The sequence below is a fragment of the Sciurus vulgaris genome (genome assembly GCF_902686455.1).
Source record: "Sciurus vulgaris genome assembly, chromosome: 5".
In the NCBI taxonomy this organism is placed as follows: Eukaryota; Metazoa; Chordata; class Mammalia; order Rodentia; family Sciuridae; genus Sciurus; species Sciurus vulgaris.
Genome location: NC_136465.1, coordinates 9123723 through 9151404, shown reverse-complemented (window position 1 = coordinate 9151404; position 27682 = coordinate 9123723). Strand labels below are relative to the sequence as shown.

The 27682-nt window shown below is 44.8% G+C and overlaps 1 protein-coding gene across 4 annotated transcripts in view; it reads left to right on the top strand.

Moving 5' to 3' along the window:
- EXTL3 (exostosin like glycosyltransferase 3) overlaps nt 1–27682 on the top strand; it is a 110194-nt gene that overhangs the window by 73040 nt on the left and 9472 nt on the right. For 2 of the 4 annotated variants that reach the window (XM_079139937.1, XM_079139936.1), the window contains exons 2-5: nt 1931–2173; nt 3562–6194; nt 17196–17323; nt 22263–22407. In XM_079139937.1, the coding sequence (XP_078996063.1) occupies nt 4047–6194; nt 17196–17323; nt 22263–22407 (2421 nt within the window). In that variant the 5' untranslated portion in view covers nt 1931–2173; nt 3562–4046. The remainder of the gene's footprint in view (nt 1–1930; nt 2174–3561; nt 6195–17195; nt 17324–22262; nt 22408–27682) is intronic. The other 2 variants (XM_079139938.1, XM_079139939.1) reach the window with 2 other exon arrangements.

Sequence of the window (27682 nt, the reverse complement as noted above, 5' to 3'; positions counted from 1 at the left end):
GGATTACAGGTGTGTGCTGGGTAGGAGAGAGATCCTTAGGGAGCTAGGGATACTGTACTCCTAGTATAAGGCAGAAAGGCTAGGGTCAAAGTCATGGCTTTGGTGCTGGTCTGACTGGTGGTGATTGAAGCCATTGTAGTGGATGGTCCTGAACCTTGGGGAAAACTGTAGGTAGGAGGAAGACTACGTGTACTGAAGCAGAAAGGCAACAGCGGGCAGGGAGGTGTGGGAAGACCAAAAAAGAAGTGTCGTGGAAATCCAGGCAAGGGCTGGGAGTGCAATACGACTCATTTAATAAACTTGGTGTGCCAGAACTGTGCTGGGAGTTGGTGACGTGGTGGGGATCCCAGTAGACAAGGCTCCTGTCCCCACTGAGTAGGTTTTGACAGGGAAGGTGGTAATGAATGAATGAGTGAATGAGTGAATGAATGAAGAGATACGAAGGAAATCAGTAGATAATGCCAGAAAGCTTCTGGGGTTTAAAGGCAACTTTAAAATGAGAATGTTAAGAAAATTGACCTGAGGGATGAAGTCATCCCAGAAAAAGAGCAACCAGTCTGAAGGTTCCAGGACAGTACAGAGCTTGGCAAGAACGAGGAGTTGAAAGGCCAGGGTGGCCAAAGTTGGTAAGCATGGGGAACAGCAGTGGCCAGTGCACTTGGACAGTCATGGACTGGTCAGCATCAGGCTGGCTGTGCGGTGGGAAGCTCCTACAATTCCTAAGAAAGAGAGAGACGTGTCTAATTTGTCTTTTAAGGAGACCATCCTGGCTGCTTTGTGAGATGTGCTGTGGGGGCCAGGAACGGAAGGAGCCGGTCAAGTTGGGCCTGCATGCTATGGGGGCATCAAGCTGTGTACTGTGTTTGGACTCAGTCTCTAGAGGTTTTTCCTTATCAGTGTTGCAGGGATATTTGTTTCTAGATCCTGATGCCTCATTGTTGTTTTCTCGAGAATGACAGAAGAGATTCTGTGTCCTTTTTCTTTTGTGCTTAAAATAATTTAATTACCATTGAAGTTCATGCTATTGGACATTGACTTCTGCCTTATTTCAGTAAAAGAGAACTTACTGGGAATAAATTATTTTGAATTATTGCTGAATTATTTGTTTCTATTATTATTATCATAATTATTATTGGTACTGGGGACTGAACCTAGGGGTACTTAACCACTAAGCTACATCCCCAGACCTTTTTATTTTTTATTTTGAAACAGGAGCTAAGACTGGCCTCAAACTTGTGATCCTCCTGCCTCAGCTTTCTGAGTAGCAGGGATTACAGGTGTGTATACTGCACTTAGCTTGGTTTCCATTAGAATGTTTGTTTCTACTTCCATCTCTACTTATGAGTTGGTCAGTCTCTGAGGGACTTTTTAAAAATGTTCCCTTAGATTCTGTATGTAATTTTTTTTTTTAGGTTTTTGGTATGAAAAATTTCAAACGTATGCAAAAATAGAGAACATAAATATAATAACCCCCCGTGTATACCCATCATTCAGTGCCAGTACCAGTCAGCTCTGGCTGTTCTTGGTTCACCTCAGCACCTTCCAGGTCCCCCTCAGCACCCCTGTTTATTTTGAAGCAGATTCCAGGTATGTTATCATCTATAAATTGCTCAGCATACAGTTCTAAAGGCAAGGACTTCCCACATTTTAGTGTTGTTTTAGTCTGTCTTCAAGCATGTAAGCGAGTCACCTCTCTGGTTTGCTGTGAGGGTCCCAGTGTGTACCTGTTGTCCTGCTGCAGTTACCAGTAGAATGCTTTTCACGTAAGAGCTTTCCACTTAAAAGAGTGTCTGTTGGGACAGTGAATTCTACGGCTCCTTACGTATTCAAGGGGAGCCTTTTCAGAGGAACAGTAAGTTCTTTAATAGCACCTTCAGCATTGGGTGTTTTCCTAATAGCATGCTACCTTTCTATTTCCTTTTTAAAACAGGAGAGCAAGCCCTGGTGTTCACTATTTGGAGAAATCATTTTCGCGAGGACACCGCGACATACACCTGAGCAGGGCGGCTCCCGACGTGTAGGCACGGAAGGAGCGAGCACTGTGCTGCCTCTTGCCTTCGCCGCCACTCGTGCCTCCTGTCGCCATGCTGCAGAGTTAACCCTTCGACTCAGAAGGCAACGCAAGGCCTTTAGAAGTACTGACCTCCCCAGGTTCTTGGGAATGTTTGGCCAGGTTGAGATTATCCAGATTTTGTATTTTCCAGGTTAGATTTTTTTGTTTCTGTTGTCCTCACTTGTTCTGCTGAAGCCTTTTAGTAACACTGATACCAATTCTGTTACTTCAGTGTGAGTGAAGACTACCAGACCTTTCTTAGTTATGCATCTCGAGCCACGGTAGAAGCTGAGGAGCGACTGAGCCCTGACTTGGTCCCATCTTGTGGCAGTGCCCTTGCTGTGTCCATCTTGTCTCCAGGCTAAGAGAAGTTCCCGAGGTCAAGGACCACTGTGCATTCTAGAGCTTCCCAGTTACAAGAGCTTGTCTTAGATGTGTCAAGAGTCTGAATACTTTTGGGGGGAAGAAATGAATGAAATATTCATACAGGAATTTTCTTTGGCACAGTGTATTATAACTGACTTCTAGATATGCTGAATTTGAGAACACCAGTGGAAAGATTCTGTAGCCTCTGATGGTAAAGGGACTGGTAATGTTGTTTCAAGATTGACTAGTCAGGGCTGGGGAGATAGCTCAGTTGGTAGAGTGCTTGCCTTGCAAACACAAGGCCCTGGCTTCGATCCCCAGCACTGCAAAAAAAAAAAAAAAAAGATTGACTAGTCAAAGTACCTCATTTTCACAGCCACACAACATATTGTTATCGCCGCACACTCATCTCCATTTAGAAGATTAGGGCCCTGAGAGGCACGTGGTCTGATAGCATGTCCGTCCCTGAAAGATAAGAAATAATGCCGCTCATTTCTAAGTGTGTTCTCCCTAAAAGACCAAGTTACTATTTCTAATTTAAGAAGGAGCACATGATGTCTGCCAGTGGAAGATAAATAGAAGCAAATTGGGAAATACATTTTGTCTCTGGATTACTAAATCTGCTACTGGCTGATGATCAAGAGTTTTCTTCAACTCTTTTCAGATCTACGTTTAACAAATGAAGCCCTTCAGGGTCTTTTTTGATCAAGTGGTTCAAAAGGATGTTTTAATATTGGAAGTGAGCTTTGGGAACAAGATTGTTGGGAAGGTGTTTCTCTTTATCTGATGATGCCCTGGTCTTGAATGTCTGATTGTTATTGCAGACATCTTTTCCCACTGTTGATTTTAGTTGATCATCATTTGATGGGACACTAGTGCTGCTCTAGATCTAGTTAAACAGGAAGAGGTTGGGTGGAGTGTATGTAGACGAAAGCTGTTGAGGGCATTTATCAACCACAAGCAGTGTGCACGTACTGGGCAACGTCTCTGCCTTGGACTGGCAGTGTTCTCTGAGAACACCCTGATGTCCCAACCACTGCTATATCTTAGAAGATTTAAGAGTTTTCTAGACACATACTGGGGTGGGAGGTGGTGTTCAACACAATCTTACAAACACTGACACGGTTCTCTTTCTCTTGCAGGCCTGATTGTTGGCAGTGATGTGGACAAGAGGCTGGTTTTCTAACTGCCAGCAGTTCTAACCAGCTACTGTGCAACTGTGCAGTAGAAACTATGTATATTTGTTGGCCAGCAAAACCAAGGAACAAGAACTATGACTGTTGAAATGGCCTTTGTGATTCCAGGGTATTTTTCCTGGGTTTCATCATCCAGGACCTCCCTTCCATCTCAGCAACAATGTGGTACCTTTTACTGTTCAGTGAAGATTAAGGAAATGCTCTGTGGTCAACAGCCAGAACTTAAAATCTGCTGGAATAGGGTCAGGGACCATTTCATTCGCAGCTGAGGAAAATGAAATCTCCGTTTTATTTGGTGCCTTGTACAGGGAGTGCACTGACTCTTCCAGAAACGTGTGAGTGAAAAAGAGGCTGCGATTTGCTAAATAGAAACTCATGGTTATGGCGAGTGACCCAACGTGATCAGAGGGGGCAAGAGCCACAGAGAACTCATGACGGGCTATACCATGTTGCGGAATGGGGGAGTAGGGAATGGAGGTCAGACCTGCATGCTGCGCTGGTCCAACCGCATCCGGCTCACATGGCTCAGTTTTACGCTCTTCATCATCCTGGTTTTCTTCCCACTCATTGCTCACTATTATCTCACCACGCTGGACGAGGCTGATGAGGCAGGCAAACGGATTTTTGGCCCACGGGCAGGTAACGAGCTCTGCGAGGTGAAGCACGTGCTGGACCTCTGCCGCATTCGCGAATCGGTGAGTGAAGAACTCTTACAGCTGGAAGCCAAGCGGCAAGAGCTCAACAGTGAAATTGCCAAGCTGAACCTGAAGATCGAAGCCTGTAAGAAGAGTATCGAGAACGCCAAGCAGGACCTGCTGCAACTCAAGAATGTCATTAGCCAGACTGAGCATTCTTACAAAGAGCTGATGGCCCAAAATCAGCCCAAACTTTCTTTGCCCATCCGACTGCTCCCAGAGAAGGATGACGCTGGCCTTCCTCCCCCAAAGGTCACGCGGGGCTGCCGGCTGCACAACTGTTTTGATTATTCCCGTTGCCCTCTCACCTCTGGTTTTCCAGTCTATGTTTATGACAGTGACCAGTTTGCCTTGGGCAGCTACCTGGACCCCCTGGTCAAGCAGGCTTTTCAGGCTACAGCACGAGCCAATGTTTATGTTACAGAAAATGCAGACATTGCCTGCCTGTATGTGGTGTTAGTGGGAGAAATGCAGGATCCAGTAGTGCTGCGGCCTGCTGACCTTGAGAAGCAGTTGTATGCTCTACCACACTGGCGGGCAGATGGACATAACCATGTCATCATCAATCTGTCACGCAAGTCGTACACACAGAATTTACTGTATAATGTCAGTACGGGCCGCGCCATGGTGGCCCAGTCCACTTTCTGTGCTGCGCAGTACAGACCTGGCTTTGACGTGGTGCTGTCACCACTAGTCCATGCTATGTCAGAACCCAACTTCATGGACATCCCACCTCAGGTGCCAGTGAAGCGGAAATACCTCTTCACCTTCCAGGGTGAGAAGATCGAATCCTTGAGATCCAGCCTTCAGGAGGCCCGGTCCTTTGAGGAGGAGATGGAGGGTGACCCCCCTGCTGACTATGACGACAGGATCATTGCCACCCTGAAGGCAGTCCAGGACAGCAAGTTAGACCAGGTCCTGGTGGACTTTACCTGCAAGATCCAGCCGCAGCCCAGTCTGCCCACCGAGTGGGCACTGTGTGGGGAGCGGGAAGACCGCCTGGACTTACTGAGGCTGTCCACCTTTGCCCTCATCATCACTCCTGGGGACCCCCACTTGGTTATTTCATCTGGGTGTGCAACACGGCTCTTCGAAGCCCTGGAAGTTGGTGCTGTCCCAGTTGTGCTGGGGGAACAAGTCCAGCTTCCTTACCAGGACATGCTGCAGTGGAATGAGGCGGCCCTGGTGGTGCCCAAGCCTCGTGTCACTGAGATCCACTTCCTGTTACGCAGTCTCTCCGACAGTGATCTGCTGGCCATGAGGCGGCAAGGCCGCTTTCTCTGGGAGACTTACTTCTCCACCGCTGACAGTATCTTTAATACCGTGCTGGCCATGATTAGGACTCGCATACAGATCCCAGCTGCTCCCATCCGGGAAGAGGTAGCAGCTGAGATTCCCCATCGTTCAGGCAAGGCGGCTGGAACTGACCCCAACATGGCTGACAATGGGGACCTGGACCTGGGGCCAGTAGAAACAGAACCACCCTACGCCTCACCCAAATACCTCCGCAACTTCACTCTGACTGTCACTGACTTCTACCGCAGTTGGAACTCTGCTCCGGGGCCTTTCCATCTTTTCCCCCACACACCCTTTGACCCTGTGTTGCCCTCAGAGGCCAAGTTCTTGGGCTCAGGGACTGGATTCCGGCCTATTGGTGGTGGGGCTGGGGGTTCTGGCAAGGAGTTTCAGGCAGCACTAGGCGGCAACATGCCCCGAGAGCAGTTCACAGTGGTGATGTTGACCTATGAGCGGGAGGAGGTGCTCATGAACTCCTTGGAGAGGCTGAATGGGCTCCCTTACCTGAACAAGGTGGTGGTGGTGTGGAATTCTCCCAAACTGCCGTCAGAGGACCTTCTGTGGCCTGACATTGGCGTCCCCATCATGGTAATAGAAAAACGCTCAGTCTGTCTTGCTGTGTGAAATAGTACTTCACTCTTAATACCTTTCCCTGTAGCTGTCTTAACTTTTACTGGTGAGAATATACATCTGTCTTTTAAAAAACTGGCACAGATCACTTCCCCTGTGGAATCTCTGCTTACTGCTCCTTCAAGTCTTGCCAGTTCATTGCTGCGACTCCCTTCCCACATCGTCTCAGCACTGCCACAGCTGAAATTGACCCTGGACCCAGAAAGTGATCCCTGCTGATCATAGTGATGAGAAAGCATGGGTTTAGGAGGAACCTAGGGGCTCGGCATCGTAGTTAGTGTTATGTGACATACGATTATCATGGTTTCTTCATTTTATATCTGTGGGAACTGAGGCTTGGAGAGGTTAATTAATTTGCTTAAGGCCATGATGAGTAATGGAGGAGGTGAGCTTTAGAATGTCTGATTCCAGAAGCTTCAGTTTTAATCATCCCAAAGGATTTGGAAAGGAGAACGGTATCATTTCACAGTATTCTCTGGAAGCCTTCTGGAAGAGTGGAGTGGAGTTTGGTATTTGGGAGTTGGAGAGCCTTCTTTTGTAGACTGTCTTGCAGGCTGTTTCTCATTCTTTTTTTAATTTTATTTTTATTTTTTAATTGTCAGTGGACCTTTATTTTATTTATTTATGTGTGGTGCTGAGGCTTGAACCCAGTGCTGCACACGTGCTAGGCAAGCGCTCTGCCACTGAGCCACAACCCCAGCCCTCTTTCTCATTCTCTATCTCTTGTCTGTAGATGCTGTTATTTTACAGGGAAGACAAGAGCTAAATATGTAGGATTGGGTGGCATTCTGAGGCTTGCTGTATCTACCTGCCTGAATGAAACCTGGCAAACTGAAAGAGAGATGCAACCCATCTCTTTTAAATGAGAGGCCTTAAAGCAGACCTGTCAACTACTTACTGTGCAACCTAGGTATTTTCTAGAAAAAGGTAGCAAAGAACAAGGTCTGATGGGCCATGCCTTTCCTAGAGTCTTGCTTAAGAAAATGAGTGATTTTTAGGAATGATTTGTGTGAGGCCATTCAAAGACTATAGGGTTCTTAAAACTTTCTGTCCCATAGTTAATCTTGTGTATTAATACACATTCTGTAAATGGAGATGTTTCTTTTACAGACTTTTTCCCAAATAAATTTTACTCATTTCCTTTCTTAGTTACAACTTCATGACAGTCATTGAATTGAATTAAAAAAAAAGCAGCAGCACTGACTCTGAAGGGCAGATGCCATCACACAGTGGACATCAGGGCTGCCTTTGCCTTCTGTTTTTCTTGGGCATTCTTTGCGTTTGGTCAGGATGTGGAAAAGCTTGGTCCACCCAGTGAACAATGAGCCAGAGTGCAGCAGAGCCCTTGCCAGAACTACTCCTTTCTTTAACTCTGGTGGGAAATAAGTAGTCCTCTTCGGTTTCTAGGCAGCCAATGCAGTAGTGCCTTACCTAGTTGGAAGTGCCTGAAACTTTCAAAATAAAGGGCCATTCTAGAAAGCTCATATTAGGAATGCAGGCTTTTTTTTTGTTTGTTTTTTTCCTCTTTTAAAAAAGCGCCAATAGTTTCAAACTGGAGAATCTCACTCCATTCTTTAAATGTTTTGACTGTGCTTTCCATTTAAGAAAGGCAGGTGCTTTGGGCAGCCGTTGGAATTGCTGACCTCCTGGGTGCAGGCAGGCATTGGGGTTAGAAAGACAGTAGCAGCTGCCTCCCTGTCAGAGAATGGCTGTCCTGTGATGCACCTCAGAGTGGCTTTCCACCGAGAAGCCACCTATAATGACATCACCTAGTCATTATATTAGGGTTACCAGGGCTTATAAAGTCAGCAGCATGGTGGTTCCCAGGCAGTCTCACAGATTCCAGTCCTTAGGGAGAACCATCTAAAGTCAGCAGTATTGGTTGAGTGAATCAACCTGGGACCCCTATGTCATTTCAGAAAATGCTGGGCAATTTGTGTTTCTCTTCTGTTCAGCTTCTCAACTAAGCGATAGGCATACGTACTAGATCATATGTGGACTGTAAAATCTGTTGACTCCCAGCATTTGAAGTGGAAAAGGATTATTTTAGGGGCACCTGATAGATCTTCTATGCTAAAACGCCTCATCCTTTTCTAATAATTACATGACAGAGGGATCTGGCTTAGAATAAAAGTGGGTTTTATTGCCACCATCCTTGGACACTCCAGTTCCACATGCTCTGTGCAAAGAGAACTTCAGCTCACATGGAATAGCGTCTGGGCAAGGAGCCAGGACCTGTGGAGAGAGGGGAGAAGTGTGGCGCTCTCACCTGAATGCCCTGGGCTGCTGCAGAGAGGTGCGGCGATGCTCTCTGCTCTCTGTGCCACTCCTTCCTCTTACTCCTTCAGGCCAGAAGGACTGGGTTTTGTCTGAGAGGTCCAGCTGTCCTTCACCGTGTCGTCCTTGGCCTTCTTTGTTGACAGTGAGTCAAGCACCTTGGCTCCTGAGCGTAGCCACAGAGGTTCCTAACGGAAGTCAGATGGAGAGTATGACCGTGCCGAGGAATTGACGCCCATTCCTCTGAGAAGCTCCCCACTGGGTTGGGACCATGCTCTCATGGCACCTTAAAGACGTTCTGCAGTTCCTGGTGATAGGTCAGTGAGTCCCCTGCATGTCATGTATGGCTTTCTCTGACTGCTTTCAGGATCTTTTCCTTATCTTTGATTTTCAGCAGTTTGATACTGATATGCTTTGGAATTGCTTTTCTTGATCTTTATTCTGAAAAGTGTTGATATTTTGTCTTATGAGGCAGATAATTTGGACTCAAATTATCTTGAATGGCTACTCTAGAGTTAGTTGAGTTCTTTTATATTTAGCTGGTCTGCTTACAACCTGCACCAAACATGCCCAGGGTAGAAATGGGCCAGAGACCAGTTTATACCCAGCACTGGGACTCCCCTTCTCTGGTTCTTTCCTTCTTAGAGTTTCCTCCTTTCTTTCCAGATGTGGTGGTTGCCTCAAACTCTTTTTTATTCTTCAGGCCAGCATGACTGGGTTTTGTCAGAGAGTTCCAGCTGTCCTTCATGGTGCTAGCTCTGTCCCCTCTCAGGGCGACTCCCTGTGTATAGCACTTCCTTCCCTCTAAATGTCAGCTCCCCTCAACAGTGTGCCTTGTATGGTCACTCTCCAGTGCCTTGGGAAAGTTCCTTCTTGGTGTATTTGTACAGAGTTTACGATTGCCAGCTGTAGGAGGATTGGCTGGTAGGAGCTTAGCCTTCCTAAAGCAGAACCTACAGGCAATCCCTCTTGATATACAGCCCCACCAAAAATTTGGTTCCATGGGGCTGGGGCTGTAGCTCAGTGGTAGAGCACCTGCCTTGTGTGGGTGAGACACTGGGTTTGATCCTCAGCACCACGTAAAAATAAAGAAATAAAGGTATTGTGTCCATACAACTAAAAAAATTTTAAAAAGTTTGGTTTCAGTTATTGCTTTTTCTGTCTTGTTTGCCTGTCTCCCTTTTTTCACTTTACATTCTGGAAAATAGTGATAAGTAGGGTGGCCTTTTTAGAGCAGTCTGTGAAATGAGAGTCTTAAGATCTGTCCCGTTGGTGTGTGAAGACTTGGGCTGTTAGGAAAGTGACATCTTTCAGTTATTAACAGCTTAAACGAGCTTTCCCAGAGCAGTGCTCTCTCCACACTGCATGTCACTTGCTTCTAGGACGGGCTTCTGAAGCCAGTCCTGGAGACAGACGTTTTCATTCTCTCTCCATAAAGGGTACAGACTGATTTACACAGGGTGCCTGGCAAGGGCTCTTGGATATTCGAGAAGCTCGTATGGAGCAAGAGAGAGCCTGTCCGTGAGGCATCCACAGGCGGTGGCAACTGCGAGAAGCAGCCCCCTGTATTGCAGTGGTGCTTTTGGGAGTTTGGAGGGAGGTGGGAGAAGGGCCGGCACGTGCAGAAACGTGCAGGCCGAGGTGAGCAGCATGGTTGTGTCCTGCGTGTGTGAGGGTGCCTCTCGGAGGGTCGTCTGTGTGAGGCAGAGTGCGGAAGCAGTAAGGCTTGCAGTAGCCCAGAGGAGGGGTGGTGTAGTCTGGACCAGCGTGTGGGGCACAGAGAGGATGCGTTCAGAGGGGAGCGGGATGCGTGTCTGTGGAGACTTCAAGGCTTCTGGAAGTGGAACGGCTGGAAAGCATCACTTTTTTTCCCCCAAGACAACTATAGCGATATGATAGAGACTTGAGTTTGTGGACTGCGGATGTGGCCCCGTGGTAGAGCGTTTGCCTTATGTGCATGATGCCATGTGTTCCAGGCCATGCGTTCTGTCCCCTGCACCATGGAAAGAAAAAAGATGACCAAATCAAGGTTTAAAGTGTGTGGTTTCCAGTTGGAAGAGAGCAAGAGATGAGTTTGTTTCTCAGGGCCCTTCTCCTCTCTCAGCCCTTGGCGTTCAGATAGAACAGGGAGACGCCTCTGTTTTGAGAACTTGAATGGTATGCCAGGAGAGTTATTCTTATTCTTTTAAACTATTTTTTAAGTTGTCAGTGGATCTTTTATTATTTATTTATTTATTTATTTTGCTGAGGATGGAACCCAGGGCCTCACATATGCCAGACAAGCGCTTTACCACTGAGCCACATCTCCAGCCCCCGGGAGAGTTATTTTTTATTACTATTTTTTTTCCTTTTGAGATAGGTGCTTTCCGAGTTGCGCAGGCTGGCCTGGAACTTGCCATCCTCCTTCCTCAGCCTTCTAAATTGCTGGGATTACAGGTGTGCTCCACAACACCTGGCAAGAGTTCTTTAATACTGCTTTACAAGTAGTGTAGTGGGGAGGAGGGAACGGCCTCTGGGGAGCAACCTTGGGGTGTTCACTTCTTGACTCTGGCGGCCTGAGGCTTTCCTGCTGGCTAGACTTCCATGGAGAGGAGAGGTCATTATAAAGGCCTGTGCCTTAGAAACTTGATAAGTTCTGTTTTTGTATGTGTCCATTCTGCCTTAAAAAATATCTCTCGTGTGAATCAGATGGTAATTGTCCAATGTTGTGATTTCTAGGCGAGTTGAACAGAGGAACCTCCTGAGCTTCTCCAGGTCAGGGCTCTACCAAGGCTGGTTGGCCTCACCGGGTGTTGGCGGATCTGGGTGCTTGGGTTTTTTTATTGACTTAATGACTCAATGACTGTAACTCTGATTTTCTCTTTCTGTTTGAGATGAACTCTATGACTGTAAGAAGATGATAAAATAAAGCTACCAGAAATTAGAGTAGCCAAAATTATAGAAATTTAAAGGAATTGCTGAAGAGTCATATTGTAGAAATGATTTGCTAATAGTATCAAGTCACTTAATGTAGGTAATCTCTCCCCCTTTCCATTTATTTGTACTTAGTTAATTCAAAGTAAGGAATCTGAGACTGCAAGAATATTATTGCTTCAGGTCATTTGACTAATTAATACCTACATTAGACTTGTGAAGTGCCTTGTAATCCCAGCTACTCCCAGCTACTGGGGGCAGTAGGGCCAATACTGAGGCAGGAGAATAGTTAAGTTTGTAGCTCAGTGGTAGAGCGCTGCCTAGCTTGTGGGAGTCCCTGAGTTTAATCCCTAGTACTACAACCAACCAACCAGACAAAAACACCTAAGTCAGAACTGGATTTCAGAACTTTTAGCCAAAGCTCAGTGCATGTTTTTTCTTTTTTACCAAGCTTAAATTTCCTGGAAAGGTACAAGCTTGCTATAAATGAATAATACAGCTATATAAACATATAATATGTAAAAATTAAAATGTATGTAAAAGCTATATGTAAAATGTGTAACAATTAAAACAGGAAGAGGTTGTGCTAATATCATGGTAAAGCAATTTTTGTCAATAATGTCAACAATTTTGGACCATTTCCTCTGTGCTAGGCACTGTGTATGGTCTTATTTTAAAATTTTTTGTTCTGGAGATTGAACCCAGGGCCTTGTACATGCTAGGCTCCTAGCACTGAGCTACCTCCACAGACTTTTTTGAGACAGAGTCTCATTACGTTGCCCAGGCTGGCCTTGACTTTGAGATCCTCTTTCCTCAACCCCCTATGTAGCTGGGATTACAGGTGTGCATCACCGTGCCCAGTGTCTAGGCACTGTGCGTGGTCTTTATGTAGGGTCTCTCATTTGTTTCTGAACCTCTTTTTTTGTACTAGGGGTGTTGTAGTGCCGGGCTGCATTTCCAGCCCTTTTAGTTTTTATTTTGAGAAAGTGTTTAACTAAATTGCTTAGGGCCTTGCTAAATTGCTGAAGCTGGCCTTGAACTTGGACTCTTGCTTCAGCCTTTTGAGTGCCACTGCACCTGACTTGAACCTTTAACTTTACCATTTTACCTGCATTTTTACAGGGATCATTGCCAGCTTTTTTAAGTTATAAATGAAAAACGAGTTCACCCTGTTATTTTCTTCCTCCTTTCCCTTCCTTCTCTACTCTTCCTGGACATGCCCCACCTCTTGGTGTTCACTGATGAATGAGTCCCTTGGGGGATCCAGGAGTTGTGGTGCTTCTCTTTTGGAGTTGCCTCTGCTCCTCTCCACCGCTCACCACAGCTCCGTTTCACACGGGTGTGCAGGGGTTGGGTACGCGTGATGTGTGTCTGTGCCTCTTCTGGAGCCTCATGTTCCCAATTCCCGAGCTCCATGATGGGCTGCTCTCTTCAGTTAGAGGAGGAGCAGGCTGGAAGACTGAAGTGGGCTGCTGTGGCCTTCCCGTCGGTATGTCTGGAAACGGTGCGTTCTCAGTGGGTCATTACAGAAATGAGTGGTGCGTGCCATGGCGCTGGAGGCGAGGCTGTGGCCCTGGCTGGGCCAAGGGCAGTCATAGAGAGGACAGTATTTTAAGTGTGTTAAAATTGCTGCATTGAGTAGGCGGCAGAGTTCTAGGCCATGCGTGCTGTCCTTCCTGTGTCGCCGTGATGAGAAGGAAGGTGGGATGACAGGAGTGAAGGCTTTGGTGAACAAGGGCAAATGGAAGGTCAAGGGAGGCACGAGGGAGTAGTGTGTGTGAAACCAGGATGATGACTGGTGGATTTTTTGTTTAGGTAAAAATACTGAGAGACTTCCTAATTCCTCTCTAATTAACATTCTTTAATATTCTTAAGTATATTGATCATTTGTTGATACTTTGATCTTTTCAGGTCTGTCTTTCATATTCTGAAAATGGAATGGAAGGGCTCAGTGGTGTGCGGTTTCCAGCGCATTCACTCGTGATGTATAGGACACTTGTTGATCGTCTGCTGTGCACCAGGAACTAGGTGCTGCTCGTTCTGGTCAATGTCATACTAGTAATTAGGGCATTACTTTGCAAGTCATTCTTCGTGTTCACAAGTTACCAAAGTGTGACCATAAAGTCTCTGGTAGCACAGTGCTGTAATATCACCAAGAAATGCAGCGTTGGGGTGGGAGCTGTTCTAATTTGAAACTGAACAATGTCATTAAAGATGACAATTTTTCCTAAATGTCAGGCACTACCTCTTGTTGACCAGTTTCTTTTACATTCTCTCAGCTCTTCTCAAACTCCTGATCGGCTGATGCCGATCTCTGTGTCTGCCTTTAGAAATGTGGAGTCTTTTTGTCCTGATTTTGGTGCCAAAACCAATAATGGTTATTTAGTTGCGCTTTTGTCTTGGCATTAAGCATCATAACTTTGAAGCGAAACTTGAAAGAAATCCCCCCTCTTCCTCCCTTACCTCACCTGAACTTTAGTTTATATTTGCAGAGTTTGTAAGGGCAGACCCTTGTGTTTATGGGGAAGAGGTGTTGTCCTTGGATAAGGAACTTCAGTTATTCCTGAAATACTGATTGCTTTACTGTCTTTTGGAGACCAACTCAATCAAGGTGTCTCAGTGGTGGCACCAGTGACATTTTAGACTGATCATTCTTCATTTGCCAGGGGAAGGCTGTCCTTTGCGTTGTAAAATTTAGCAACATTCTGGCCTCTACCCATCCAAACAGCTCACCCTCCTTCCCAGTTGTGACAACCAGAAATGTCCGCAGACATTGCTCGATGTCCTCTGGTGGGTGTGAGGGGGACCACTCCAGCTAGAAAACCCCGGCTCTAAATTTCCTGTTTTTCCCTTGTGCACCCAAGGCTGCCTGCTTGCGAGGCAAGCCCTTGGCCACTTAGCCACATCACCGTCGCTGCTCTCAGTCCTTAAAGCAGACTCGCACTGACCACAGTTGTTGGTCAGCCAGCCACAGAAAAGCTGCAGTACTTGATGCTGTGTTTCTGTAAATGCTTACAACATTTCATTTCTCCGATCACTGCTCTGATTGTTAAAATGCAGTTCTCTGTACCTGAACATCTTGCTGTCAGTTCTGGTCCAGGGAAGGTGCCCCAGGGCGAGCAGAGGTCAGAGGTGTACTGTTCCTAGAATCAGTGGTGGTTGTTCCTTCCTTGCCTCTTGATACCCAAGTGATGGATTTTAATAAGCTTACTAAAAAAACTGGTGGCAAAATCTAGACCACACCACGTTGCTCCTCCATCTCTATGGCTCCACCCGGGTCTTATAAAAATAAGTAGGTTCTCTTGGTTTGGTTCATTTTGTAAACCAGTTGGATTATTTCAGGTGTGTCAGATCATGATTATATTAGGTTTTTTGTTTCTCCTTTTCACATTTTGGTTGTCTGTAGGATTGTTCAGTTTGGCTTATAAATAACTTCAGTTTTTGTGGACAGCATAATGCAGTGGTGTTGTAGCTATCGGGTACCCATGTTCCTGACTCCAAAGCTGTGCTTTTCCCTTTGCACTAATACTTTTCAAAATTTGGTGTGCGCAGCAGTCATGTGTGTCTTCTGAAATGCAGATCCCAACAGAGCTGCTCAGGGCTTGGTTCTGTCTAACAGTTCCAGTGATGTCACTGTCACTGGGCTGTGGTAACACAGGGTGCTCTGGCTGTGCTTGTGGTGTTTTCTGATCACTAATTCAACTGTAGATAATCCTCGTGGAGATTAGCCCACAAAGTGGTAATCTACATGTGAGTATTCAGGCTTTGAGTTTTTCAGTTTTTTACTTTACGAGGTGTGCCTTCCCTGCCAGACTTAGCTATGACTGTCCACTGCTCCAGCTAAGATGCTTTGTTCAGCAAACTGGCAGAATCCCATTTGGTGAGAAGCGAATGCTAGGTGTGTTAGGAATGAAGAGTCGGTGGTGGGGTGGGTGCATTGGAGGAGTCTGAACAGCTAAGGTGGACCTTATTTACGTTTTTACATTTCTGAAATTGGATGTCTTAATAAAACTTGCCAAATGGTGCTCCCTGGGGAGCCAGCATCTGCTGAGATGGGAACTTGCAGGCTCCTTCCTGGCTGCTCTCTCCTCCTGGCTTGGGCCTCAGCAGCTCGGTTCGGTTGCTGAATCCTAGCTTAGGCCTTCTACCACAGACTCAGGGTTTTGTGCAAGTCAAACATGCTTCGGGGCAAGATAGATTTTGGTGCCTCTTGCTTGACTATGACATCTGGTATCTGCAGCAGCGTACCCTGTTGCAGATCCTTCTTCATTGTGATTGGGCAGGAACTCCTGTGGGGCTGAGGTAAAGTACAAGTGACCAGTTATTTCACATAATGGGTGGCATGTACATTAGGAATACAGTTTCCATGGTGGCTTTGGAGTGAAGAAGTTAGTAAAGTCGGCCTCAGCTTAGCAGGGAAGGACAGGGCCGGAGTGAGGAGCATAGCGAGAAGCCAGCTCTTGAAGCCACTAGCTGTGTCGTCACTCTGAGTGTCAGTTTGTTCACGATTAAAGCAGCAGTGGACCATGTCAACTCCAGGGCCCTTCAAACTCTGAATTAATTAGCTCCTAAATCTGCTAGATTGAATTAGTTCAAGTACGAGGACTCAGCTTCAAGAACATAGAAGTGACTCATTCTGACGAGCAGAGGGTGTGACAGGATGCATCTATGGGCAGAGGGGTCCCTGGGGGAGACTGCTTTTGTACAGGGAAAGGAGAGGCGTTTTTAAGGTGGGCCGAGCTTGCTGGTTTGGCCATAGGAGAACCTTCGAACCACTTTGGGTACAGTTGACACACCAAGCCAGGTAGACGTTATCTTCAGCACAAGGGAAGTGTCTGTCGTTGACAGTAAGATGGCTTTCTAAAAAGACGCTTCTCCCTGAGAGGCTCTTTGTTTCTTGAGAATAAAATGATGGTTCCTCATCGCTGGAACTAATTGACTAAAAATTCTATAAAAATAAACTGAGCTGTCCACGTACTGACTGCGGTCATTAACAATTTGAGACTCACATGGCAAGGTGAATAACAAAGCTACCAACTCATCGGAGGTAAACTGTGCTTATCTGAGATATGGTTCAGATAAATTTTTTTGTTTTTAATATTGTTCTACCCTTTGAGGTACCAGCCCTTGTTTTATGAAACAAATGCTGCCTTGCATATATGGATCACTTTGCTTACGATTGACTTCACGGACAGAAGACGTGGCTATTTGCTTCACTGAGCAGGTCCAGTTTGAGAAGGAAGCAAGCTTTGGTCTATGCAGTCAGCATGTAGGTGGGCACTGAGGGGAGGTGACTGATCTCAACCCCCAGGTAGATCAAAAAGGATAGGCTGTGCCTTTTTTTTCTTGTTTTATATTCCTCCCAAAAGCCTCAAAGTTGGGGGATTTCTGAGTTTGTTTTAGAATTTATGGACAGGCTGGAGGACTTGGGACTGGGAACTAGACTCTCAGGTCCACTCTGCCACCTCATGTTCTCTGGGAAGGATATTTTTAATCTCCGTAGGTCGTATTAGCTGGAGGATCCTCAGCATCAGTTTGTTTCACAAGAAAATTCATTAACAATGAATAAAGTTTAGGTGTGAAATCCTTGTACAGTTTTTGAACTGTAAGGCAGTTATTATTTCTGAAAGGCATATGCTTGATTTTACAAGTGGTAGGTAGTCAGGCCAAATAAGTCATTAGATTTAGCTAGTCTTCTTGGACCTAAGGACAGTTTTGGATCTGCTTCGTAATGCAGCATTGATTTCTTGTGTTTTTCCCTTGTTCCAGGTGGTCCGTACTGAGAAGAACAGTTTGAACAATCGATTCTTGCCCTGGAATGAGATTGAAACAGAGGCCATCCTGTCCATTGATGATGATGCTCACCTCCGCCATGATGAAATCATGTTTGGGTTTCGGTAAGGACTTTTTCAATCAAGAACACTTGAGTGTGCAAGTGATAGAAAACCAATTCAGGCCTTGATTAGGGAGAAGAATGGATTTCTTGGCTGACAGTGATGAGAATCCCTCAGAGGTAGAAAGGGCTAATGCCAGTGTGTCTGTCCAGGGACTCTGATGTTGGACTCCACTTCTTGTCCTCCCCAGCTCTGCTCTGCTCCTCTGCAATCACACAGGCTCTTCCCTGAGGCCAGGGAGATGGGATTTTTTGATTGGCTGGACCAGGGTTATTCACCTGCTCCTGGAGCTGCAGGTGTATCATTCTTAACCCCAAACCCTGTAGGTTTAGAGTAGAAGCAAGGGGTATTCTCTCAAAAAAATCTAAACCTTGCGACAGAGGAATGGGAAACCAACTCTCAGGCAGGTAGAAGGAGCATGTTGCTGTGTGTTGAAGCAGTACAGAATCCTGGGCCTGGGAAGATGGTGGGGTGAGGGGGAACAGAGGTGCAGTAGGGCAGTAGAAAGATGAGGGAGGAGGAGAAGGTGGTGGTGGTGTTGGTGGCGGTGGTACTTGACATTTGTGGTGCCCATATTGTGTGCCCAGGACTAGCTGAGCACTTTGGTTTATCTCAGAACTCCTAGAATTTAAGTTGTAGTCATATCCGCCTTATAAAGGAGTAAATGGAGATAGCAGAGAACAGAGCCACAAAGCCAGAAAGTTAGTGGCAGACAGAGCAGGGATTCAAGTGCAGGGTTGTGTGACTCCAGAATTCACTCAACCACTGTGCTGTTTTCTTGAATCTCAGTACACACATGCCATATGGCGTAAGCGTCTCAGCCGAGAATGTTACAGGTAACTGGTGTGTGGGTTAGGTCAGTCTGTTACATATCCACAGGGAGGTAAGTGCAAAAATTGAGGGCGAGACTTTAGAAACTTTTAAAGCAGTTTGACATTGCTGTGACATCAAGTGTGTGGTAACTTTTCTTGCAGTTCATGTTTTGGTATTGTTTACTGAACATAATTTTTATATGTTTTACTCATTTAATGTATAATTCAGGGGCTTTTAGTGTAATCACTACAATTTTAGAAAATTTCATCACCACTAAAAGAAACCCTGTGCTGGGCTGGGGCTGTGGCTCAGTGTTAGAGCGCTTGCCTAGCATGTGTGAGGCACTGGGTCAGTTCTCAGCACTGCACATAAATACATATATAAATATAAATAAAGGCCCATGGACAACTAAAATAAAGATTTAAAAGAAAAGAAACCCTGTGCCCATGAGCAGTCCCTCTATTTTCCTCCCACCCTTCTAAGTTCTTTTTTTTTTTTGTCTTCGTTTTATTTTTTTTTTTATTTTTTATTGTAAACAAATGGGATACATGTTGTTTCTCTGTTTGTACATGGCATAAAGGCATACCATTTGTGTAATCATAAATTTACATACAGTAATGTTGTTTGATTCATTCTGTTATTTTTTCCCTTCCCCCCACCCCTTACCCTTCTAAGTTCTAGGCAGCCACTAAGCTTTGTGTCTATGACTTGCCTATTCTGGGCATTCATGTAAGTGAAACTACGCAGGAAGTGGCCTTTGTGACTGGTTCTTTCACTTAACCTGATGATTCCAAGGTTCATTGATCTAGTAGCATGTGCCAGAGCTTCCTGCCTTTGATGGGATAGACCATACTTTGTCCATTCATCCACTGATGAACATTTGGGTCTTTGCTACTTCTTGACTGTTACCAATAATGCTACTACACACATCCATGTGCAAGTGTTCATATGAACGTTTCATTTCTCTAGAGTCTATACCTGTGCATGGAATGACTGATAACAGGGCAGTTGTGTTAACCTTTTGAGGACCTGCCAGACTACTTTCCAAAGCACTGTATCATTTTACGTTCTTACGGCAGTGTGCGAGGGTTCCACTTTCTCCATATTCCTATGAATTCTTGTTCTTTTCTATTTATTTCTAGCCATCATAAGTTGGTATGAAGTGGTAGCTCATTTTAATTTTATTTATTTTTATAATGACTAATGATGAGTCTCTTTGCATGTGACCCGTTGTCCATTTGCATATCTTCTTTGGAGAAGAGAAATGTCTGTTCAGATCCTGTTCCACTTTGTTGGCACTATTTATCCTATTATTATCGAGTTGTAAAGCTGTGTATTCTAGAAGCAAGTCCCTTATCAGATACGAGTTGCAAATAGTTTTGCTCAGTTGATGGTTTCTCTTTTCACTTTGTGCTCTTGAAGCACAAAGTTTTACATATTGACGAAGTCCAGGTTAGCTTTATTATCTTTGTACTTTTGGTCATAGTTTAGAAACCATGCAGTTTATATATTTATTTTTAAAAGGAGGAGAGATTTGTTTTGGCTCATAGTTTCTGAGGTTTTAGTCCATGGTGACTTGACTGAGCAGAACATCTTGGAGGGAAGGGTGTAGTGGAGCAAAGCTCCTCGCCTCATGGCAGCCAGGAAGCAAAGGTATGCATTTCATTTTTATTGTATTTTACAAAAGTTCACAATACGTTGGAAAAAATTAGTTGTGTATTTCAGCTAGTTTGAGAAGCTCTGGAGTAGATTTCCTGGAGGTTCTTGTGCAAATTGAGTTTGGATTATAGATGGAGAGCTCTTTTTCTGCAGTGCAGCTGTGCTTCCCTTCTGTTTGCTGGAGGTCTCCCTGAACTGCCTACCCTCAGATTTCCTTGGCTTAGGTCTGTGAGTGCAGAGGTGCAGACGAAAGCCCCAGCTTTATTGCTGTGTGTGTCTTATATCCACTTATGAAGAACGACTCCACATATTTTCTGACACATTAGAACGTCTATTCTTTCTCTCCCCACCAGCCTCTCACAATTCCTTTGGCCTACTAGATTGTTGAAGCAAGTCTGTTGCTGTCTGTGGTTTAAAAAAAATTTCTGCTAAACTGTATGTGTTCCCTTGTACACAAAAATAAATGGCTATCTGCCTGTATGAAAGAAGAAAGCCATGTCGTGATTCCAGAATGCCTTTGCTACGCAGATGTTGCGGTAGGTGGTGGGGAGAGGGAGGGTATTTTTTACATGGCAGTGTAGAGCCTTTGGAAGGGACTTAGGCTGTACACAGAGCCATGGGTGTTCACAGGAGAGCTGACAGTCACCTCTCTCCCCCAAGAATGATTTAGATAAAGAGGCTCAGCTTCGATGAGCTCGCAGTTTATTTAGAGACTGGTATTACTTGTCTTTTGCAGCTTCCAATTTATGAAAACTTTTGACTTTTTCCATGCCATTTCTCAGCAGATTTCCAAGTGGTGAGAAAATAACAGGAAGCCTTTTAATGCTCTCTTAATAGTCATTTGAAATTTGAGGTGTAGCCTCAGGTAATGGAACTGGTTCCGCCTAACCTCCTCCACCCTGACTCTTCTCGCTTGGGCATCCTTTGATCTGAAAGCTTATTCTTATTAACCTCCTCAGTTTACTTCACCTGAATGAGAATGAAACGGACTAAGGTCTGAAGTGAAAGGGAAAGTATAAGAACTCTTCCCTCTGGCGAAAGGTGGATCTTGATAGACTCAAACTTGTGCAGCCAGGTAGGAGGCAGATGTGGGCGGGGTGGTGTGGGGCATATGTCCACACAGCAGAGTGAGTGATCAGGGCAGCATCTGCAGTCCTCAGATGGTGAACACGAAGTCGTACTCTGATTCCACTGAGCGGAGGCATCTGGAAGTCAGATCCGTAGAGGCAGGTAGAATCGGTGGGTGCCTGGGGCTGTGGAAGGGGAGTGGAGAGTCGGTGTTTAAGGGACAGAGTTTCCTTTGGTGAAGATGAAAGTTCCGCATGTAGGTGGTGGTGGTTGCACAGCCACTGAACTACACATCCCTAAAAGGTTAAAATGGCAGATTTCATTTGTATAGTTTGCCACAATCAAAAAATTATCAATTGTCTAAAAAAACCTACATGTAAGGCTATTGTAATAGAAGTTGTGATTTGTCATCTGTTGGACTAGATTAGTTGCCCTCAAAGAGGAACTCTTTTTTTTTTTTTTTTGGCAGTGCTGGGGATTGAACCCAGGACCTTGTGTTTGCCAGGCAAGCACTCTACCAACTGAGCTATCTCCCCAGCCTGAGAGGAACTCTTTAAAGTGGAATCTTCTGGTTCAGGAATTGAAGCCTCTTGTAAGGGGTGGTGGTGTTTCGTAGGCAGCTTGAATCTCCTGAAGACCGTCTAAATCCTATCGGCTGTGGTGGAGCTGATGTCTTTCAGCTCTCCAATTTCAGCCTGTTTGAGGACTGGTTTTATTTATTTTACTTTGCCTATAAATTTGGAAATGCTATAGAAGTTTCTCTTGAAACTTTTCAAACATACTGTAACACCCTGAATTCTCAATTTACTTCTTGGATTTATTGGAACCTCTCATTTGCATGGGTCTGCAGAGCACTTCTTACTATACAGGTTTCTCCCACAGCCCTGCTCAGTTTAGGAATCAGGACTGTGCACTTGAGTCTCTTGTGGTCAGACCAGTGGTCTCCACACATTTCTCACTGCGGACCCTCTGAGAGAAGGAAAAAAATGTGCACAGGAAAATGACGGAGCGTATGCCTTACTGAACTCATGCCTGGTGCTCACTAAGAGGAAGCCTTGTTAAAGAGGGAAAATTAAATGCAAATAAATAGAAATGGATCTCTTCTTGATGCTTAGGAGATCACTGTACATACCACATTCTGGAGACCCATTCCCACCTCAGGACTGGAGAGATGCTGGCTGCCATAAATTAGTGGGGTAGTATGCAGTGCTTATTAAGGAGGCTGCATATGATATGGTTTATTTCTTTTTATCCTATGTGGCTTGTGATTGATTTTATTAAAAAAACAAAAAAATGTAAAAGGCGAGGGCCAGAGAGCCTGCAAGGTGAAGGCACTCCTTTTGAGTGCTCCTGATGGCCCAAGAGCTGCGTACTCAGGTGTGTGTGTGCTTGTGTTTTTGAGGGTGTGGAGAGAAGCACGGGACCGCATTGTGGGCTTTCCTGGCCGGTACCATGCATGGGACATCCCTCACCAGTCCTGGCTCTACAACTCCAACTACTCCTGTGAGCTGTCCATGGTGCTGACAGGTGCTGCCTTCTTCCACAAGGTAAGACAAGCTGGTTACAGCGGCATCCTCTTGGTAGCAGTTGCGTCTTTGGTAGTAAAATTCCATCCTCACGTTAGCTCTCCTCCTGCTTCTTATTGTGGCTCTTCTGTGCTAGAAGTGAGTTATTCTTACTTTTAAAGACTCCAGTCAGCATGCTTAGAGAGACTGTAGAATAAAAAGTTAGGATGAGGGCTGCCTGTACAGTTGCATGCAGGCTGTGAAGACCAGTTTCTCTCTCCAGGTATAGGCACTCCCTCTGTATCAATACAGAGCCCTGTGCTAAAGGAGCTGTTAGATACCTTCCAGTTTCAGCATCGCCGTCCCAGATAAGCCCAGCATCAGCAGGCTGAACCTGGCACTCTTCTGACTCGGAGTGACCACTGCTGTCCCTGCCAGTTCTGCTGAGTTCCTCAGCTTGTCACTTTCCCCAGGTCTCCTATCCTGATCTTCACTGAACACCCAAGTGTGCACCCCTTCAGTCATCGCACCTCTGCCGTATTGTTAGCACTGTGTTGTGCTGTGTTTTTGCTCCTGACCCATCTTCCTTCTGTTTCTCTTTTATAAAGTACTCACTGGCCACATGTGGCCACACGTGGCTAATGAACATCTGAGAAGTGACTGGTCAGAGTTGAGATGTGCTCTAAGAGTGAAGTGCACACCAGGTCTAAATGTAAAATATCTCAATAACGTCTTACATTGATAACATGATGAAGGGAAATTATTTTGGATATACTGTGTACAGAAAATACTACTTTTTACTTTTTTTTTTTTTTTTCTATTGGTGGTGCTGGAGTCAAGCCCAGGGCTTTAAGCATGCCAGTCATGAATGGTGCCAGTGAGCTGTGCCTCTAACCGTCTTTTTACTTTTGAAAAATGTGACTACCAGGAGATTAAAAATGACATGGGGGCTTGCATGGTATTTCTGCTCAGTGTGCTGCCCTGTCCTCAGCCTGCTGAGGCTTCTACCAGACTCTGAGATGAGCAGTTCCCCTCTACTGCCCCCTGCACAGAATGCCCCACCATCCCTCCACCTGATCCAACCTGGCTCTTCTCTTGAGGACATTGTTTTCTCTCAGCAGTGCCCTGTAGACTGTGAGCTGACTTGTTTCCTCGCATTTGTTTTTTTAGAGGAAGGTATAGAGAGCATTTTCATTGTTTACCCATGATGCTTCTGGATGCTGACCTCTCAACTAATATCAAAAGTCTCACTGGGGGCTTGTGATCTGTTTTGTTGCTGCCATCTACCAGCCTTCTGCTCATTCACTCAGTCATTGTGGTAGGCAGTTTTTTGTCCCTGTGACCGAAATACCTGACCAGAACAACTTAAAGGAGGAAAAGTTTATCTGGGGCTCATGGTTTCCAAGGTTCAGTCCATGGTCACCTGGGGCTCCATTGCTGTGGACTTGAAGTGAGGTGGAATATCATGGTGGAAGGGATGTTGCAGAGGAAAGATGCTGAGAGAGAGAGATTGGGAGAGAGGGGCAGGCAGACACACAGGCAGATAGACAGGACGAGCTGTAGTTGCTAACAGCATATCCCCAGTGACCTACTTCCTCTAGCCATATCTCACTTCCTGTTAGTCCATTCAAATCATCAACTGTATTAATCCACTGATGAAGTTAAAGTTCTCATAATTCAATCTGTCCACATCTAAACACTCCTGGATCACCTAACGTAAGACTTTTTAGGGTCATTAAAATCCAAACCATAATAGTCATCAAAAACATTGGCACCTGTCCTTTTGTCTCAGTTTCCACTGTATGCCATCTGTCATTGTGGGTGCCTTCGTTGTCCTCAAGGAAGACCATCCGCCATGCTGCTACCCTTCAAGTGGTGAAGGAGCCAGGGGTCTAGCTGCTATGGGCTGCCCTTCTGACCTTGTATCATCCTAGGCCTTCTCATACTGTGAAGGTGTCACGGCTTTTCTTCGCACTTACAAACTGAAGCTTTCCGTATCTATATTCCAGCCGTGACCTTTTGCTGAGATTTGTACATGTGTATTGAATTTTTTTTCAGGATGTTTCCTTTATGTCCTTCAGGTATTTCAAACTGAATTTTCCCCCAAAATGCTCCCAATCTCTTCCCCAACTCTTCTGGTGTTTTCTTCCATATGTATTTCATATCTTGTCTGCTGGTAAGTCTGCCTTCTCAAACTGATTGCTTTTTAAAAGTTAATGGTCAGATCTCTTTACTTTTCTTTTATGTAAAAAAAAAAATTTAGATGTTGATGGACCTTTATTTTATTCATGTATTTATATGCAGTGCTGAGAATCGAGCGCTTACCCAGTGCCTCACACATACCGGGTAAGCGCTCTACCACTAAGCCACAACCCCAGCCCCTCCCTTTACTTTTAATAAACAAATAATTTTCTTAATGATTTTCTATTTGAAAATCTAGAGGAAAATTTACAAACTCATAGCCGTGGAGCTTCACTTGTTGCACAGGAATGCTTTTGCTCCCCTGGTGTTACCCCACTTTCAACTTTTAAAAAAATCAGAATATTTTACAAAAAAAAATCTGGACTGTGGTAAAAACGGAGGCCAGCATATTACTAAGAGCAATAAACAGATTTAATGCAGTCCCCATCAAAATACCAATGACATTTTTCACAGAACTAGAAAAAATAGTCCTAAAATTCATTTGGAAGAATAAAAGACCCAGAATAACCTAAACAATTCTAAGCCAAAAAATCAAATGCTGGGGGCACCACAGTACCTGACTTCAAATTATACTACAGAGTTAAAGTAGCAAAAACTGTGTGGTACTGGCACAAAAACAGATACATAGACCAGTGGTACAGAACAGAAGACATGGAGACAGACCACAGATACAGTCATGTGACCCTTGACAAAGCCACCAGAAACACACTGGATAAAATACAGTCTTTTTAACAAATGGTGCTGGGACAACTGGTTGTCCACATGTACAGGAGTGAGACTAACCCTTAGCTCTCACCCTGCACAAAAATCAACTCAAAATGGATCAAAGACCTGGGAATTAGACCAGAAACTATGCAACTCCTAGAGAATGTAGGGTTAACACTTCAGCATATAGTAATGACTTTCTCAGTAGGACCCCTGAAGTTCAGGAAATAATGCCAAGAGTTAATAAATGGGATGGCTTCAAATTAAAAAGCTTCTGAACAGCAAAGGAAACAATTAGGAATGTGAAGAGAAAACCTACAGAATGGGAGAAAATTTTCAGGAGCACTCTTTTGTCAGAGGATGAATATCTAGAATACAAAAAGAACTCAAAAAACTTAACATGAAAAAGCCAGATAATCCAATTAATAAATGGGCAAACTAATTAAACAGACACTTCATAAGAAGAAATACAAATGACCGACAAATACAGAAAAAATGTTCAACATCATTAGTAATTAGGGAATTGCAGATTCCCTGCCCTGAGATTGTCCTTCACACCAGTCAGAACGACAGTCGTCAAGATCATAAATAGTGAATGCAGGAGAGAATGTGGTGAAAAAGGAAGACTTTCCCACTTTTTTGGGATTGTAAATTAGTGCAAGCACTATGGAAATCAGTGTGGAGGTCCCTGAAAAGATTGGGCATGGAACCATCATATAGCCTAGCCATTCTGCATCTTGGTATTTATCCTGAAGATAAATACAACGCATATATATGTGATATACGCATACCCATGTTTAGAGCACAATTCACAACGGCCAAAGTAGGGAACTAGCTAGGTGTCCATCAGCGGATGAATGAATGAAGAAATTGTGGTGTTTATACACAATGCAGTTTTATTTAGCCATAAAGAACAATGAAATTGTGACATTTTCCAAGAAAGTGCATGAAACGAGAGACCATTTATATTAAGTAAGTCAAACTCAGGTCAAGGGAAGTATGTTTTCTCTCATATGTGGAAGCTAGAGAGAAAAAAGGAAAATAAAGGCAGATGTCATGGAAATCAAAGCGAAAGCAATAGAGGAAAGGCATCAAGGGGAAGGGTCAGGGAGTGATATTGTCCAAATTGTGTTGCTGTAATGTGTGGTGTGTGAATATGTAACAACAGGTCCCATTATTATGGACAACTATAATGCACCAATTAAAAATGTGAGGAAGAAAAAAAAGGGCCCTATATGTAAACTGTGGACTTTGGGGATAATGATGCGCCAGTCACTGATCATAACGAATGTACCATGCGTGTGTGGGGAGTGCAGGAAGGGAGAGGACAGGCATGTGAGGGCAGGGAGGATGTGGAAAATCTCTGTACTTTGTTCGCAGTTTTGCTGTGAACTAAAACTGCTCTAAAAAAAAAAAAAAGTCATATAAAGAGGCACCTTGTTATACTCACCTTTAAACATTGAGGTGTAAATGTCAAAAAATAATCCCCAGGTTTCTTAGATTTAAACGAAATGACATTGCTTAGAGTGTTTCCTATGCGATAATGAACTTGCTGCCCACTTGCTAAGGTTAACACTCATTCAACCCTCGAAAGTTAGATTTTTATGATTTTATATTTTATCATGTCTCTTAGATATTCTTTATCGAGCAAGAAAATTGTGCTAAATGAAACACTTGATTTTTTTCCTTAGATGGTGATAGACCTTTATTTTTATTCATTTCTTTGTATGTAGTCCTGAGAATCGAACTCAGTGCCTCACACATGCCAGGCAAGCGCTCTACCACTGAGCCACAACCCCAGCCCCTTGTTTTTCTGGTACTGGGGATTGAACCCAGGGGCACTTTATCACTGATCTTCATACCCAGCCCTTCAAAGGTGAGCCAGGTTCTCACCTTGCTGCTCAGGGTGACCTTCTGTCTCGGTTTCCCAAGTATCTGGGATCACAGGCGCGTGCCATGGTGCCTGGCTCTCTGGGGTGTTTTAAAGACTGGCTGTTCCTCTGGGTGGGATGTGAAGCCCTTGAAGAGACCAGGGAGACTGTGGGTAAGCCAGGCAGGAGGTGGTGATGGCTGGGAACAGAGCAGTCAGTGGCCATGGTGAGGAGCAGTCAGATTCAAGAAGCCATTAGTGAGGCCAGAGAGAGTGAATGTCTCCTGGTTCTGTGACTTATTGAGGGCTGAGGAGATAATCAGTCTTATTTCTTATCACCAGTGTCAGAGGTAGAATATTGTTCAACTGAACCAGTGTCTGACTTGGTTTTACAAAGCTTGTATTGATTTCAGTGTTTCTGAGATACCAATGAAATCACATGGAGTTCTGTTTCTTAAAGCGGAGAGCAAGAACAGCTTGAATGGGGTCATTCTTCACTGCAGATCTGCATTGCAAGATAGATTGTAACCCTGACCCCAG